This window comes from Plodia interpunctella, chromosome 19 (assembly GCF_027563975.2).
Source record: "Plodia interpunctella isolate USDA-ARS_2022_Savannah chromosome 19, ilPloInte3.2, whole genome shotgun sequence".
NCBI classification, from domain to species: Eukaryota; Metazoa; Arthropoda; class Insecta; order Lepidoptera; family Pyralidae; genus Plodia; species Plodia interpunctella.
In genome coordinates this window covers 3,234,831-3,254,186 of record NC_071312.1, presented here as the reverse complement: position 1 = coordinate 3,254,186, position 19,356 = coordinate 3,234,831, and the positions used below count along the sequence as shown (strand labels likewise).

At 34.7% G+C, this 19,356-nt stretch overlaps 1 protein-coding gene across 2 annotated transcripts; it reads left to right on the top strand.

Moving 5' to 3' along the window:
• The first annotated feature begins 108 nt into the window (after positions 1 to 108).
• Positions 109 to 18,537, top strand: SIDL (Shal Interactor of Di-Leucine Motif). Of its 2 annotated transcripts, XM_053759474.2 has the most exons (17): positions 109 to 441; positions 538 to 749; positions 1,003 to 1,395; positions 2,051 to 2,350; positions 5,304 to 5,336; positions 5,891 to 6,100; positions 6,304 to 6,539; positions 6,941 to 7,123; positions 7,633 to 8,058; positions 8,595 to 9,078; positions 9,604 to 9,786; positions 10,968 to 11,198; positions 11,789 to 11,947; positions 12,345 to 12,449; positions 12,685 to 12,766; positions 13,522 to 13,650; positions 13,907 to 18,537. In XM_053759474.2, the coding sequence occupies exons 1-17, from the start codon at positions 378 to 380 to the stop codon at positions 14,035 to 14,037; spliced, it is 3,561 nt and encodes a 1,186-aa protein (XP_053615449.1). In that variant the 5' UTR covers positions 109 to 377; the 3' UTR covers positions 14,038 to 18,537. The 2 variants fall into 2 exon arrangements, with proteins under 2 accessions (XP_053615449.1, XP_053615450.1); XM_053759475.2 differs by lacking the exon at positions 5,304 to 5,336 and having other exon boundaries at positions 110 to 441.
• The last annotated feature ends 819 nt before the right edge of the window (positions 18,538 to 19,356 follow it).

Genomic DNA, 19,356 nt, shown 5'->3' with positions numbered 1-19,356 from the left:
AATTAACAAATGTTGCCATTATATCACACACATCTTACCATAACTACGATATTCAGAATAATAAAAATATTTTGGAAACAAAACGTACCACTCTGACAGCCAGCACTCCAGCAGTCAGTGACAGGACAGCAAGCAATTGACAGATAGACAAGATAAATTGTGCTGCTTTTCTATTTTACAGTTTTTTCATAAATCTGAAATGATATTAAAATAAAATCGTAATTTGTATGTAGTTTCTTACAATTATTTTGTTTTGCTATATACCCGTAACTGGAAGATATCGTGTGCTTGCGGAATTTATTATGAACTGATAAGTGGGTGGATTCCTGATTTTTTTGTGTCATGCCCGAAATATTGGTGAATACTGATGATGAAAAATGAAGGGTGTCGATAGCTCTACGGGGAATCGCGAAGGAATGACCAACAAACCTATTGTGACGTGTAAGTTCGTAGTAATGTGGTAATACTATATTAATTTCTTTAAATAATGAGTCTGATGTAAATAGATATTAAAAATGAAATTATTTTTGGTTCTAGGTGCGGGCGATTGGAATTTATTTTGTACACTAGAGGCGCCCCTCGTGGCGGCTATACCTCAAGACAAAACCGAGTGGAGACGATCTTATGGAAGACCACCTAAACCTGTGTACTTGGAGGCATCATTTATTAAGTTTAATAAAGATAAAATCCAATCCGAATTCAACTTATTAAAACGGCCAATTTTTCACATATATTGGACAGATTGTGTGGTAAGTTGTTATGTTCAAATATGAATATAATTGATGTTACTTTACAATATAATAAATACTTAAAATATTTGTTACATTGACATGACCAAATTCTAGCAAATTTTGTTTAATTTTAATAAACCTGCTACACACAAAATGTTGTGGACTATCTGAGTATTGTGGGCTCAAGTTTACATTTTGTTTTTTCAATCAAGTGGTGGTGTGATAAAGAAGTGGAAAAATCAGACTGATCATTGTTATTCCCGAATTTCAGGATGTGGAATACTACAAAAACACTTTAAGGGAAGAAGTAGAAGCATGGTTCAAGCATTTGGAGAGTATTGGAATAACTGACTGGATGGTAGTTCTTGTTGAAACTTATGACATCCGCAAAGCAAATAAATTACTACCAAGAACTACAGTGTTGGATAAAATCAAAGGAGATTTTGCTAACAAGCAGAATGAAGATAGGTTTTTGTCTGTTATAAATCCAATAAAATCCGAGGCTAGGAGTGTGGAGTCATGGCGGTCTTTGGTGGCGAAGATCAGACATTTCATTCTGATCTCTTACAATAAAGCCTTGATAAAGTTTGAGGAGCACATGAGGGAACAAAGAGAGAAGCGCAATGATCCAGATTGGGATTTTTGTAAATATTTTATATTACAGGTAAAACTTATAATACTCAAATCTATACTTTCATAATCCTTAAAGTACCTATAAGTAAAGTTTTAAATGTTGCTTAAAAAGTCTTGATTTACAGAGTGATAAAATTAATTAAGTGCCTAGTTTATATAACACTTATGGAAACTATGTAAGAACTAGTTAATTATTTTAATGAGCCTGTTACTGAACATTCATTAAGGTTTATTAATGTTTTTACATGTGTGTAATAATATGTTGAAATATGCAGCAATGGGAAAGTGCCTTTATTTAAAGAATTGATTTAAAATTAAATAATCAGTCAACAGAAGAATAGATAAAAGCTCAATGATTTTATGCATAAAGATTCAATTATTAGCAGAGATAAATAAATAAATATATTAGGACAAATCACACAGATTGAGCTAGCCCCAAAGTAAGTTCGAGACTTGTGTTATGGGATACTAACTCAAACATACTATATTTTATAACAAATACATGTACAGATAAACGTCCAAAACCCGGGTCAATCAGAAAAAGATCATTTTCCATCATGACCCGACTGGGGATCGAACCCGGGACCTCTCGCTTCAAAGGCAAGCACTTTACCACTGCGCCACCAAGGTCGACATACATATTTCCAAGTATCTTGATGCTACCTGTGACTTTTTTCACTTTTCAGGAACAGCTAGCATTTGTACTTGAAATGCTGGGTTTGTATGAAGAAGCACTAGTCCAATATGACGAATTAGACGCTCTGTTCTCGCAATTTGTGCTCAATTCAAACGTGACTGAAAGTCCAAAATGGCTTGACACATTCAGACAACCAGTAACATCTTGGCAAGCAGTAAAGCTGACTGCCTTAGTGCCACAACATTTACGGGAACTTATTATAAAGAAAACTGCCTCTCTGCTAGACTTTAGGAGCTATTTATTTCAACGTCAAAGTGCCATGTTATTACTTATGTTTAAGCCTAAAGAGGTAAGTTGTCTATTCATATATACCATAAATATGTAGAGCATAAAATGATCATATTGATATAATAGCATAATGATCATTTTTTCTGAAAGAAGCTATGATCTGCAAAACAATTTAATATACACTGGAGAAAAATACATGCAATCAATGAAATGCGCATGTGCAATGAACATTCCTTTATATAAAGTAATTTATTACCTTATTTTTAAAATGAAAGAGCTATTAACAATTATAGAACATAATGGTGCTTGTGTCATGTGGTATGCCCAACTACCATGTATCTATAAACTTCAGCTATACAGCTGTCTTTACAGCTGTATAGCTGAAGTTTATACGACACCACTCCCATCAGGCAAAGTTATGTTCATTGAAATGTGAGCTTTATAGACATATTTTACATTGACAAAAAAATTGTGGAAAGCTACTTAAAAAATCCGATTCATAGCTGTGTCAAAAGAAAACTAGTCTATTTCTACCTCACATAAAATCATTCTTTACACATGAGTGACAGAACTGTAATTCTTTTATTGCTCATGGGAACATTGAACTGAAACCAACAATTTACTAATTACCAGCGTCCGTGTAAGCGCGGCAATCAACACACGCACGAATTAATGTTTTAATTCCAATTGGCTTATTTACATTTAAAAATGGAATTTAATATTAATTCGTGTCAATTAAAAATGGGCTAACAAACGACAATTTTTATCGCCAAGTTTTTGTAAAATTAACTCTTAAGAAATATGTAGATAATAAATATATTGCTTCATATGTATGAATTTTTAGAAAAATAAAATTAACATTTTTATGAAACAGATTTATTGAGGGCAAAAATATAAGACAATTTTTTTATTTATTATTCTTACTGGAAAACTACATATTTTGTAGATTTAAATATATTGATAGTAGCTTGGCTCTTTCCTGTGAGAATTTCGAAATCTTGAATAGCCTTCCTCATCAATATCAAACACAGAAAGAAATTTTCAAATCAACTATATTGGCGTGTTTGAATAATTCATATAAAATCTTCAGCTTCATTATATTCATATAACCATCAGCTATACATTTGGCTATACTGACTTTTACTGCCACATAACTTTTAATTCAGTTAATAGATCTAGACCGACACAATAACTCTACAGTCTAGTACTCAGACATTTTCCCCATGGTCAACCAACTGTGTCTACTTCAATTACACCTGTAGTTAGAACTTGCTTCAGTTGTCCAACTGTTTTAGCTCAATAATTGGACTGTCGTTGTTTTCTTTTTTATAAATCGATTGGCTGTATTAATGGTCGATTTTCAACTTTTCAGTTAATATTAGGTCCTTACATATGAAATTGGCGTGTGGTATAGGAGGAACAAAAAGTCGAATATTTTTTAATATAATATAAAATATTTGAAGGCGGTTTGGACTGTCCTATAGGAGTTGAATTTTTTCCCTTGGAAGAAGTTATCAAAATTTCGAAAAAAATGGTAATCTGTTGCAGCAAGGTCCGGGAAGTACGGTGGATGTCTTAGACGTTCCAATTGAAGCTCCTCTAATTTGGTAGCCGTCTGTTGTGCAGTGTGTGGTCTAGCGTTGTCGTGAAGCAGCAGTGGCGTGGAGCGATTGACCAGCCTCGGTTGTTTAGCAGCTAGCTTTTCCATCATAGTTTGCAATTGCTGACAATAGACGTCTGCCGTAATCGTGTGGCCAAATTTGAGAAAACTGTAATGAACGACACCGGCACTAGTCCACCAAACGCTTACTAGTAAATTTTTTTGGGTCAATTTTCGCTTGGGGCAGGATTTGGCCGGCTGGCCAGGGTCTAGCCATTGCGATGAGCGTTCCCGATTATCCTAGAGAATCCATTTTTCATCACAAGTAATGATTTGATTTAAAAACCCATCATTATTGTGCCGGTTAAGTAATGTAACGCAGCAGTCGACAGGCGTTTGTCGGTTTGCTTCACTCAATTCGTGAGGTACCCACCTTTCACCTTTTCTTAATCTTTCCAATTTGCTTCAAGTAGATTAAAATAATTTTATCACTAACACCGAAGTCTGAAGCTAACTCGGACGTAGTTTGCGATGGATCCGCTTTCACAATAGCCTTTAATTCTTCATTATAAACTAGGTTCTACGTCCGTCCACGGGGCTTGTTCTGCAGGTCGAAATTTCCAGAACGAAAACGTTGGAACCGAAAACGCACTGTGTTTTCTTTTGCGATACGACCGCTATACACATCATTAACCCTTCGAGCCGTTTCCGCAGCGCTGGTGCCACGGTGGAACTCGTACTCGTAAATAACGCGATATTTCAAGTTTTCCATTTTGTAAACTGAGTGACACAAACAGAAAAATCAGAAGAAAAAACAAATGAATGACGGTTAACGAAATACAAATACATGTATAAATAGCTGTATAAATTTGAATTTGGAATTCCTAACCAAAGCGGAGAAATTTGTGATTAAATTGGCCAGTACAACAAAACGCCAATTTCATATGTGCTAATATATAGCACCTAATATATAGACAGCGTTAACAAGACTGGCTACAACATCTTTGAAGTTATCGTCATGATCGAACAGTATTTTAATTCATTCGGAGAACTTTCTCTTTGAGCGCATTCCCGATTGCTTCCTCAGACGTTGAGCGTCGGAGCCTAGGGTGCGCTTTCCTACGTTTTTGTCTCCACTTCGCACGGTCGATGGTATACAGAATGAAAACAAAAAGGGCCTAACTAACTTGAACTGTCTGTAACCTCACCAACTTATTCTCAGGAAATACGAATATATTTTTAATACAGATTATTGATATTTTTAGCCGCCCATTTTAGGTAGGTTAGGTTCTCAGATTGGTGGACCTTATTTCTTTTTTTATCCACTTTCATATAATTTACCCAACATCACCAAAATTACCAAAATATTAAAAACGTTATACCTATTCATCTTTTATTCTATTTTTATTTCTAGGACACTGAATATAGCAAGAATATTTTGATGGATGTACGTAAATGGTTCCTTTTATTATTATTTCTTTTTTTTTTGTTTTTATTCACCTAGTCTATAGACATATGCATGAAATAAAACCTGGTGTGGCAGGTTCCATGTAAACAAACGGGAATTATCATATGGTATGTTGTGTGTTTTTCAACGAAGAACATTAGGGTGTGATCACTTGCTTAATGTACTATACAATTGTTGACATTTTAAAGTATCACCCAGGTGTATAGTACAAGACAGTAGTCATCACAAAGGTAATCAATATGGATCGAATATGAAATATTTCCGTTAAATAATACTTACCAGTCATATAAATGAATTTTTTTACTTATTACATATAATAAGTCAAACATTTTGAAATGTACATACCATTTTTGTGACTGATTACGTTGTTTCACAGCTATTTGCCTGTGTGTGTTTTTTTGTGTGTTGTGTGTTTATGTTGTGTCGTTTAGCCACAATTCTATAGGATCATTAATAAAAATTGGAACGTTATGTGCACCATTGGGTACGTATATTTAAATACAATACAATTAAAAAATAATTATTGTTTGCAGATTGCAACACGTTGTATAAGTACAGTACATAACACTCTCGTAGAACTATCTCTACTCAACGCGCATGCGGTAGAAGGCGCCGCCGCATGCTGGGCGCAGCTCGCGTGCGCAGAAACATTACGCGCATGCGAGAGGCTCGCCGCCTCTAATGACGCGCGGGAAATGTGCACGGCTATGCAAGCACCGTTGTTACATAATGCTAAAGATAAGGTAATTTTTAAATATTTCATTTATTTGAACTTAATTGCACAAAGTACAATATATAAAAGTAAAATAAGTCGACTTAATGCTAAAATCATTGCAGTCAATCATTGGGTCATACAGATAATGCTATGTGAGCGCCAAAAAAAAAGTTACTTGCGAAACATTTTTAGTTTTAAGACGATTTTTATAGTCTTAATTCACACTTCCAGCTACACGAACTAGGAAAACTATGTGGCCTACTCCCCGGGTCTCCGGAGCCCACATCGGAACAGCTCCACCTCGTGGTCATGCTCTCGGCGGGCATGGGCGACAGCGACACGAACAACCAACAGACTCCAACGGATAGACTGAAGGAGGCGCTGTGTAACAAAACCAGTTTCCAGCAATATTATCTGGAATTGGCTGAGATGGCGATGGGAACATATAAGCATATTGGGAGGTTAAGGTGAGGTTCTTTATGATTTAACTAAGATGGGTGACCGTAAGCACATATTCCCACAGAGAAGCCCCAAATAAGGTAATGTAGAACACTGTAATCAAATGACAGATGTAAACCAGAGTTCTGGAAAGAATCCTTATTTCCCAAATATCTTTTTTCCAATTGCAGTATTGTTGTGTTATGGGTATGAAAATTGAAAAAATACCAAGTGTCAATCTCTATGTGTCCAAGAGTGACTTGTGACAAACAAATAAGGTTCTTACTATATCCTGTTATAGTTTAGTTATAATATTGTGTGATCGATCTTGAAAACTTAAAAAAAAATCGTTATAACACACAATTATCATATATATTTTTGACCTTCGCTTTAATGAGATGGACACATATGTATATAACTTACTTTACAGATTCGCCCGCCTAATCGGACGTGACTTGGCCGCGTTTTACTCAGAACTGGGAGAGACGGGAAAAGCGGTAGTATTCTTGATGGATGCGCTAAGATCCTATGAAGAACAGGGCTGGAAAGACTTGGCTGCACAGACCAGGTTGGAGCTGGTGGCTGCCGCCAAGAAGATGAACGATGTAGATAGGTAAGATTGTCTTATTGTGCTGTTTTATCGACACTGATATTTAAGTCAGTGTCGATAAAACAGCACAATAACTCTGTGCTGTTTTATCTTTGATGGCTAGTTTCTGTTTCTTATTTAATATTGCTAGATCTCATAAAGGAACGTAACGTAACGTAATAAATACTAGAAATTCCTTTTTCATGTTATTTTCCTTTCGTTGGTCTTCCATGCTACAAATTCCTACTTTACTATCTCTCTCTCATCGTCACGTGTTCTTGGTTACATTCGTTTGTGTCATTCGTTTTTCCGCCTAAGAAATCAAACTTTAAAATTTTCAGTTTTATATTAGCGTATTGTATCAACAACACTTATAAAAGCATTTACTGTTTCAAGGCGCAGCAACTCTAAGTGGTTTGATTTTTTAATACCTTGCTTCCATACCTCTCGATCCAATGCGATTGATCTGATAGATTTGTATGGTATCTTATATGTTGTCTACCAGTTAGAAAACCAAATATTATTTATTTCAGATACACAAAGCTCTCTGCAACAATAGCGTGCACAGCCGAATTAGAAATACTAGTCAGACATTTCTACTTCGAGGAAATGATGAAATCCATCAAAGACAACCTCTCCGACAAAACCGAGACAGTTTTAGCCGAACTTAACGACTGTTTTAAAGTAATATCGGCCAATATTTTACCGTCCGAAAGAGGAATATATATCACTGACAATAAAGTTCAATGTCGCTTGAAGATTGAAAGTTTTTTACCCAAAGAAGTGGTTTGCACAAAAGCAGCGATTAGTATAGAACCTTGTAAGGAGGATAAGAGTAGAAAGACGCCTGTCAAAGGTTATAAGACTGATTTAAGTGTTAATGGTAGTGTAAGCGCCCAGAATTCGCCGAGGAAGGCGCTATTGGATGTTGTCGATGATTTGACGAATATAATTAGTAGGTGAGTTAAAATTCTATGTAAAAGAGGAAGGTACATAATCGATTAATAACTTGTTAATAATTTCAAATTTTATTAAAACTGCTTAAGGTGATGCACACTAGCGCCACCATTACATTTTTACCAATTTCTTTTGTTTGTTAATTAAAAATCCTCTTTCCAAATTATTCTATATATATTATAAAGGAATTTATTGCAAAGTATTATAGTTATCCATTACACGATGTAGTCACAGTGTACTACACCGAAAACGGTGGCCACCGAAATCTTCATAGTTCATAGTAGTATTTAAATAAATAGTTGATTAACTTCGCCCGGGGCTCCGTACCCATGTAAATTTCGGGACTCAAAGTGACCTACTATTCTGTTCCATCTATTAAGATGGAACAGGATCGTAGGTCACTTTTAGTTTACACTCTTGCCGTGTACCAAATTTCACCGAAATTCGTTTTGTTGCTGCATTAACGAATGCTGCAGGAACGAATGGCAGTTAAAGTGTTAAATGAATATCTAATGTTAACATATTGCATTTTTTTCAGCATAAGACTGGACGATTTAAAACCCAAGAATCCTCTATTGAACCCTCTTCAAATCAACTCCCAACTGCACTACAAAGAGGATAAGTCTCTAGAGAAAGCCACAATCGAATGCCAAAACCCTAAAGTGACATTAAAGCGATCTGACAGCAGTAAATACAGGAAACCTTCGGCCACATTAAGAAGTAACTACCAATATTCATTCGTCAAAGATAGTTTTAGTCTAAAACCCGGAGTAAACGAGATAGAATTGGATTTTTTGGCTAAAAATTGTGGGTTATTTAAGCTGGTGCAGATTTCTTTGGTGGTTGAAGAGAAATTGGAGTATCTATCGAATGTGTTGGCGAGTAGTAAGTTGGGATTTGAAGTGGTCACTCAGGGTGTCAATGTGTACTTGAATAAGGTCGAGCCGAAGAAGGATTTGGTGGCGGGACTCGAACAAGATATGGAGTTGGTTGTGACCAGCGGCAGTTCGCATATAGAGAAGGTGAGTTTGACATCGCTAAAATAAAATAAAAAATGTTATTTATTTACGTAACACTAGCTGCGCTTCGGGGCTTCGCTTCCGTGAGAATTTCGGGGTAAAAAGTACCCTACGTGTTCTTCCAGGCTATACTCTATCCGTGTACCATATTTCACAACAATCCGTTCAGTAGATTTTACGTGAAAGAGTAACAAACATACATAGATCCTTACAAACTTAACTTATAAGTAACTTAACTTATAAGTAGGATAAATACAATTTTTATCAATCTCTATGTCACCTAAAACCGCTAAAACTGTATTTTTTTAAATACACGATATTTTTTTTACTTATAATTAGAAACCACCTGACATGAAGAATCGGCCAAAGAAAGTCTCGACACGAAGTTTGCATCGTCTTTTTGAATTCACCCAACATTTCAATCAGTAGGGAAATGGGTTCAAGATTTGATACAGGGATATTTGCTAAGATAAATATAATATTTTAAAAAAGTAATAGTAATTATTATAGTACCTTTATGCATTTCAGGACGCGACAATCCTCCTAAAAACATCGAATGGTCTTCAAATACGCTTTGCCGAATCGGCTGTCCCCATGGTACGGGAGCTTAGTATCCCTCTGCCTGAATGCAAGCCGTTTGAGACCACCAGGGTGCCTCTCCGACTATTTGCCAGCTTGCAGGCCAGGAGAGAGAAGAGTATAGAGCATACGGTTAGAGAGCGAGATAGATATAAGTCTGACATAAATAAATAAATAAATAAATTAGGACAAATCACACAGATTGAGCTAGCCCCAAAGTAAGTTCGAGACTTGTGTTATGGGATACTGACTCAACGATACTATATTTTATAACAAATACATATATAGATAAACATCCAAGACTCGGGCCAATCAGAAAAAGATCATTTTCCATCATGACCCGACCGGGGATCGAACCCGGGACCTCTCGGTTCAGTGGCAAGAACCTTACCACTGCGCCACCGAGGTCGTCAACATAGTACCATTGTATCATTATGATGGTGCAAATCAGATAGGAGAGATTGTGTTGATTGACGACCTCGGTGGCGCAGTAGTAAAGTGTTTGCCTCTGAACCTCCCGGGTTCGATCCCCGGTCGGGTCATGATGGAAAATGATCTTTTTCTGATTGGCCCGGGTCTTGGATGTTTATCTATATATGTATTTGTTATAAAATATAGTATCGTTGAGTTAATATCCCATAATGTGTTATGGGATAAAGTCTCGAACTTACTTTGGGGCTAGCTCAATCTGTGTGATTTGTCCTAATATATTTATTATTGTTGTGAATGAAGAAAAATAAATGTATAGTGCGAACAAAAGGCTGCTTCTATATTTAATTGTAAAAGTTCCATTAATATATAATATATATCAATTTATCTCCTCTACCTACTCTATCTATTCTGGGCGGAGCCCAAGTAGGAAACTACTTTTTATTTTTACGTCCCTAGTTTTCAGACCATACTTTCATTGAATGTAGTCTTATATATATTTATTAGTAATGAAGGCTAGTTTTCCAACGTAGATAAGCTAGGCTACTGCCAGGATTTCAATCCACCAATCACATTCATTTAATCACAACTACGCACAGGTGGAAACATTCTGTAAAGCTATGTTTTTGTATGAAGCAATGAATGCTACGGATAGGTACTATATGGATTTGTGCTATGGATGAGCTCGATAGGTGAACAGTAATCGTAACGCATCTTCGTGCCTTGGTAACATAGCTTAACAACATATCTTTCCAGCGTATCTTAGCATTAGTAAAAATAGTAACGTAGTTTCAGTTTCGTATCACAGCTCGCACATATTCGTAGCTCTGTGGCTTAACTCTGGTGGAAAACCACAGTAATAAGTTAAAAATATTTCCTTCCAGGTTTGGCTAAACTGTCCATGGTGGGACAACGCGACCGAAGTGCCCCTCCACTTCGCCCCCCCCATGACCGCCTCCTGGCGGCTCCTCACATCAAACACCCGCAAGTTCGTTCACGTGTGCCTCAGATGTTCCGTGGCGCATCTGATACAGTTCATGCTCGAGCACCCACAGTTGACATGCGAGCCTGACACCACTGTGTGTGATTTAAATCCTAGCAACGCGCAAAATATGGTAATTTTATATATTTGTATTATTTTACTAGCGGCCCGCCCCGGCTTTGCTCGGGTAAAACTACAATAAAAAGCCTATGTCACTCCTGAAGGTTTCATCTATCTCTGTGCAAAATTTATCAAAATCGGCCCAGAAATTTTTGAATTTAATCATTACAAACAAAAATACAAATCTTTTCTCTTTATAATATTATAGTATGAATTAGTATTATTAGTATGGTTTTAGCGGGTGCTCCCTGCTCAGTAGCGCCACCATTATATTTTGTTGATTTGACTGAACTGAAACATATACCACATTATCTTACACTAGATAAAGGATTATATTAGGTTATTGATGATTATTACAAGATGTATCATCAACGGTTCAGCGGTTTACTGCACGGACATTTTTTTAAAGCGTTAAATGCAAAAATAATCCGTGTAAAGCAGCCATTTTCGTCCAATTTGCAATTGAGGAATGAACTATTTATTCACATGAAACAGTACCTGATACAAATACAAAAAGATGTTGTGAACCTTTCACCTTCGCAACTATTTTTCGTAACCAGAAACCTTTTTTTCATGTTTTCTTTTTTCATTATTTACTTTCAGATCGTGGCTTCGGATGGAACGACAGCGTCGTTCATGTGGGAACTACAGAAGGATCCACTAGTCAAAGCAGGTCCAATGAAAGCTACCTTCTCCATACAATACAAACCTGTAAACTTGGACGAGCCAGCGAGGACCTTCACGTGTCCCTTCGATATACAGGTAAAAGGAAATATTAAACAAAACATGTCTAGTCAATAAGATCAAAAATCGTATGTACAAATTTCAAAATAAAAAGCTGAGAATTGGTAAACATACTCTTCATGAATGACCGAGATTTTACTACGACATTATTTTTTTTAATGACCTAAATTTTTTGCCATTTCAATACCAAACAGAATGGTCAATATTGGTTGATGATCACCCAGTGTTTACAGATAAAAAGACAAAGTTTATTTAACTCTTTATGGAGGAGAGATAACAATATACCATTTGTTATCCTTTGAGCTTTTAATAGAATTCTAGGAATAGAATTCGGAAGACGATTTGAGCATTAACTGACAATAGTGTTGCAATAGATTGAATTTGTTTACACTAATTTCACCCATGCTGTACACAGGACTACACGACGTTGTTCGTCATCCGAACTAAGTTGGAGCCGATCAAGGGAGCAGACTTCTGCAGGGCCTCGCAGGTTTGCTGTCTACAATTGAGTGTGCAAAGAGTGAGTTTCGAAATGCTAGTAGTTTGTAGTTTTGATAAATCTTATTTAATCCTTACATATTATAAAACGAGTCCGCGATGAACTCGAATTCTACTTCACAAGTTTTTATGCGATTTTCACCTATAGATAGTGTGATTCCTGTGGAAGGTCTATAATTTCATGGTTTTACCCGAGCGAAGCCGGGGCCGCTTGTATATCAACAAAATATATTACTATATTATTGCTTTTATTACAGGTGAATGAAACAGAATTTACGTCGCTGATGTACGAGGTGTTAGCGGACCAATCTATGTGGGCAGTCCTCGGACGGACAGCGGGTAAGATTTCTCCTTATTATATGTACACTATAATTTTTTTATTATGCTAAAAAAATTAAAGGCTTAATATTAAATAGAGAATATTACATATATTATAGAGATAATATTACATATTAGTACATGCAAGTAATCAAAATGTAATATTATCGTTTACCACCAAAGTTATTGAGGATTGCGTTTATACCAAAATATCAATGAATTTATGGACGTAGTTTGAAACTCCAATTATTCCAATTCATAGTTTATCGTGTTCTCTCTCTCGCTTGCAATGATCCTGGCATAGGCAATAAAAAAATAAATTTTTAAAAAATGCCAGAATCTGAGATCTGAAGTAATGTCAATTTTATGAATGATCGATTTTGGAAATAATTTCTTCCTCAAGAAAAACGATGGGTCGTAATGAAAACGCGGCCGCAGCGGTCGAAACGCTCTGAGAATCATGTACTACTCTCTCACTCCACAGCTTTTCGTCTTTCTCACTCGTCAGTGAACTCTACCTGCTTGAGTAAAGGCACACTTGGCACGGGCGCGTTTGTCAACCTGGGGACCGTCTATTTTTTAAGTTGCACAACTGCCCCTAATAAAGGCCCGTGGTCCTACTAGTTGGACGGAGCAGTTGGACCACTGGTTTTGTCGGGCAGCAGAATCCCGTTTCCTCCACCCGACCAGCCTTTATACTTAACTTAAACCCAATACTCCTTTTTAACCTGAAACAAAGTCAAACAAACTCTAATTTTGATTGAACTCAATTGCAGGTGTAATAAGCATGGAATCTGAGACAGCCACTCCTCAAACAGTTTCGTTAGAAGTCATGCCGTTGGCTGGTGGATACTTACCCTTACCCACCGTGAGATTGTCTAAATATATAGCGGCTAACACAAAAGGTAAGCTATTTACGGGGATCCTGAGCTCCAGGCCAAATACTGTAGTAGTGATTCTTTCTTTTCCGGTGTGTTATTTATTGCTAACGCTATTGCTGAGTATGGTATTAAGGCACCTGACATAACTTTTGCGAAGTTAATATTTAGAAATTTTAACTTCATGAGAATTTCGCTTTCAGCTACTAAATGTCCAGAAAATTTAATTTACTTAACTCTACTAACATTATTATTCAGAGAATACCTGGTGTTTTTTTTTCAGACCCAAAGAAAGACATTTCGGCCCACCCCCGCCTCGAACCCTTCAGTCCAGGTCAAGTATACCACGCGGGTAAAGCGAAACAGGTCCACGTCCTACCACCAGCACCTAAAGAACACTTGGAAGTACCCTAAAGCCTTGGAATTACTAGAAGTTGAACTAGACATAGTGAGACTTGAGTACGGCAACATAGACTTGTGAAGGGTATAGAAGTGCTTTTTTATTTAGCAATAGAGACAGAAATTGAAAATGGCGTCGTTTACTTTTAGCGACATTTGATTTCGAAAATAATTTTCAAATTTGAAAATGAGTAAATAGATCGATTTAGTATTTTGTTTATGGGAGCTCATGGGTAAAACATTTTTCTGAAATATTAATAAACACCTTTTTTTTTCGATAATCATACATAGTTGTGTGACACATGTACCATTCATGGCACGGGTTATAAAATATGCTGGGACAAAAGTAATGTTAGACATAATGCATAAAATATAGGTTCGATCCATTGTCCGACCGCAATGGCAGTTACACTACGTGGCCAGAATGGAGTTTTTATTTACTAACGTTATCTTGTCAAATTGCCATGAATATAAAGAGATTAATGATCATGACAGCAATTATTTGATAAATGAATTAACGTGGATATAATGTGTATCCTATATATAGCGGGAAAACATGTATCTTTTTATAAATGTCAGTTTAAATGGTGTATATTATAAATAAAAACAATAATAAATGTATATTTCACACATGATATATGAGCAGATTTTTCGTTTAATAGAAAAATGCCATTTCTATTTAGTAGTAAATGTATACGCCATAGTTGTATTATTTTTCTATAACAGGATCTATACTATTTAAATTATATAGGGTTACTAGCAATTTATAACTATTTAGCTACAGAAAAATAAACATTAATTTGAACTGGAATCCAAAATATTTTAAAATTTTAATTTTTAAGTAAAGTATTAAAATATACACAGCTCAATACTCCAGTCCAGTATATTAAGGATATAGTTGGTAATGTAGAAAATATATGTTAGTGGCTTTCATTTCAAGTGTAATAAAACTTGGTCTATATTTTCTGTATATAACGCTCCAGTAACTTTTCTTTTTTATTAATTCTTTGCTAATTATTGTCAATGGCGAATATAAACGGCAGATTTTAACAGTCGTTTCTTTAGAATCTGTTAGTTTGAGAAACATTAATAAATAGGTGACGAGTGAACATTGTTTCACAGTGTTATTAAGCTGAATCTAAGGCCTCTAAGTGTAGACGAAGAAAACATCATCGTAAAATCTTTTTGGACTCGATAGCTATCTTTTATTCAAGGCGAGGCGTAAATAAAACTATATTACAATATGCGATATATAGCTTACCTATTGTTTATCTGTGTTAGCGATGTTATAGAAAATTTATAACATACACATACATACATTTACACATAATGGCTGATAATAATATTACGACTCGATACTTTAAATGAATATATAACTTTTTCTAATGTATTTATGTCAAATTGCATTGGACCATCTACTATTGTGATAAACAATAATTTATAGTGCTTCATAATAAGGTTGTATATATATTTGTATAAAAAAATTATGATGTTATTTCCTGGAGGCAAATTTTAATCGTTAAGAAAACATTATTTGTATGTCGGCTAAAAAGGATTTATTGGCATATATGATTATATATATGCCAATATAGTATATTTAAGACTTGTTTTACCATATGCTGATAAAGTATCTGATAGTGTTTGTGACATATCGAACAGATAGCGTCAAAATTGTTTTTCACAAGTGTTGGATAGTGCTAATTGTCCAATGACATCAGGAAGATTTATCTATCGGATAGGTCAGATTACAGTATAACAGTTAATCAGAAAGTGGTGAAACAGGCCCATATTAAAGAATGTTTCTAGTGCAATTCAAAAAGCGAACATTAAATAAATCTTTGGCACATACGGCTGTCAGAGAATTATCTTGTTGTATTATACACAGGCTATTTTATATGTCAACAAATGAACATAGCTTTCGACCGACGCTTACTTATAAAATAAATCTTAGAAACTCTTTTAGGTATTCTAAAAAAGCATACCCATCTCTATTCCACACCCAGGAGTGAATGAGATAGAATATGGGTATCAGGGTACGCTACTTTATTGTGAAGAACTGAAATAGATCAATGTTAATAGAATATGAGCTTTTTGCTTTTGATAATAAGAACTTTAGTGTAGCTTGGACTGTAAAAATGGGTTTAGGAAATGACATTTTTTAATCAAAATTAATATAAGGCTTTTGCTTTCAGATAATTCAAAAACTATAAAAATATTCGTGTTTTCAACCTGTATCCTTTTTAATTTTCTATTATTCAATTAAACATAAAATATGATGCATCTTTCTTCTTATGGTTTATGTTTTCAAGGTGCAGCGTATTGTTGAAACTTACTGAAGTTTTTCATTTTAATAGTTTTCAATGCTGAAGAATCGTTACATATTTTCAAATATTGTCATACCACATACTTTGCTTATATTGTCGGTTATTGACACCTTAGGGTAATCGTGGGAGATCTTTTTCAATGTAAAAAAACTGACTATTTATGAAAATACGACTACATAACGTCCTCAAATTTTAAAGATTCGTCTTCCATTGTATAAAAATACAACTGACTATATTTATAATGTCCTAATTTTCAAGCCTCATTGTTAAAATTTTACATACAGTCAAAACAAATTTTCTTGCGGACATTTATCTCACACATTTTAATCATGAGAGAAATATCCTGCAATTTATTTATTATAAAAGCGAACATTGTATTATGGTTATATATCCCCCCCCCCCTATTTATTATGTCAAAAAAGCCAACATTTTCATACAATTTGTGTTAAACACACAACTGTTTTAGTTTTTAGTTAAGTTTTGTGTCTATTAGATTTGTAATTATATATTTTTCCTTAGGTTTAAAATCTAGCTTATAAAATGCCATATTTTCTTCAATGCTACAACGATTCTATTTCCTAGTCTTATGTCTCGTCTTACCTAAGTTGGTGCTTAACTCACAAAGTTTGCACCGAATTTGTATAAAAAGCGTACAATGTTATTCCTAATAACATTTAAAGTAAGTTTTTGTATATCTTGGTTTATTTACTGTTAAAGAAAAAACACGAAAGGCAAAACTAATACCAGCTTATGTGTGTTAATATTGTAATATTATAAATATGAAACAATCATGTCAATATTCTAATCGTTATAAAAAAAACCTCTTTATGCAAATAGCATATTAAAATAATTGTATTGATTTTAGCGCTACCTTGTTTTAATGTAATTAATCACATGAGTAGAGTATGTCATTGTCTCTTTATTTCAACAATTTCTTTAGATAGATATAGACAGAATATTTATAATTTCATTAGTCGTAATATTTAAGGTGTACACAGGTTATAAAATCTACAGCATGATTATAGCTGTATTACAATAATTATATTTTCTTTTCCCAAAGAATATAACTGGCTTTAATAAAATTTAAAGTATCTATCTTTTCTATTACTTCAAATGTACATAAAACCGTTTCTTTTTAACAGAAACATTTAAATATTGATTGAGAGATCCTACAAAGTATGGTGGAAAGAACGGTATTTTCCTAAATATCTGTACTCAAGGGTGTACATTATTTTAATTGTTAAATTCGAGTTGTTTAATTGGGTTGTATTTGTATGTTAGTGATATACCGGGTTACTTGCACTACTTTACTACTGGGGTATTATTTAATCTGTGACTTTACACAAATAGTTTTATAAAAAAAATACCTTAATTCGTGATATTTTCTGTGGAAAGTTTATCCAATAGCATGGATTAGGCCGCCAATACATAGTAAGTTATGGAGCTGTGGATATATCAATACCCCCAGCTCCACCCGCGACAAAAGACTATCTCCACACTAAACATCACTTCAATCCATTACTCCATTTTTAGAAAAAAAAACTTTTTACGTTACGTAAGAAGGACACTTTCACATCCTTATATAATAATATTATGTGCCCTTATCGCTCGCTAAATAAGAATTCCAGTTCTATATTTCACCAATAAGCCCACCCATATATTTTTTTAGGTAAACGTGGATTTCGAGTTTCCCAATTCTCGGCTCTGATTACCTCATCATGTCTGTATAAAAAAGATAGCTTAACAGCAGCCCATACACATTCAACTTGTGCAATAAACAAATCTGTTCTTACAATATAAAGGTTGCGTTGTTTTACTTTGAGGTACGGAACCCTAAAGGCTAAATATCTAACGCATTACGAGGTCGCTTATATTATTTCCAAGAACTATATAAACAGATTTCACTGAACAGAAGAATTAGTAGTACTAATACGAATTTTCTATTAATCTGTTCGCTTTTAGGGTATGTATAACAGCAAATCAATCCACCCAAAATTATGGTAAACTCGCCTCTATTTAAGACGCATAAAAGATTTATGGTAACGTGATATGCGGTTGACTATAACACGGAAGCAAGGAACTGTGCAGCGAGTCGTCGATGTAAATAGATTTAGGACTGTATAACTGAAGATTTATTATGTTTCATACTATGTATAATACTTAGGATTTATGAATATAATGTTTATTGTTATTAAGTTGTTTTCCTTCTAAATCCAACCCAACACATTTTTATATGTATTGTAAACAAAAAATATGCCACTGGGGATTATGCTACATTAGGTAATTGATTTTATTAGAATGTAACGTTTTCTACAACATCATCATGCGAATAGTGACTAGCACTTTACCGGTTTTTTTTTTTAATTTACTTCTGAGGAATTGATAAAAATATGATGGCAGCGCTAGAGAACATTGAGCGAATGAGCTACCGCTCTTGCGATATACGCGTTTCGAAAACTGAGAAGAAAGGAAACTGCCATGGAACACTCGGCTTTCTTCACAGCTGAAATTTTCGAAAACGTGCTTTCAATATTCATAGTTTCTCAATTTTCCTTTACAGTTTTTTTACAGTAATAAAAATTATATAATATTTATTTTACACATAGAGACAAAAAAAATATACTAATCTATGATTTTACACATTTTCATGATAATCTGCTGTGTTGTGCCTTCACTGTGTTACTGCAAACTGTAGCTACCCGAAGCCTATATCGTGATATATCATATATCATGCTTTAGGGTGTGGACGCACCATTAGAAAGGGCCTTTCGCATGCGCGGGCGGGATCCATGTTGGCTTTTCGCAGCGCAGTGCATTCGTTCGTAGTTCGCACTTTTAACTTCTGAAAACGGTCTGAAATCCTCTGGAATAGGTAGTGAAGAATTTTTATCTCGATTCTCGAAAAACAAACTAGAATCGGGTAAATAATATTGAATTTCCACAATGTTCATAATCGATTATCTTCAAAATTTAAATCGAGTGTTTTATATAACGAGAACAGACTTATGTT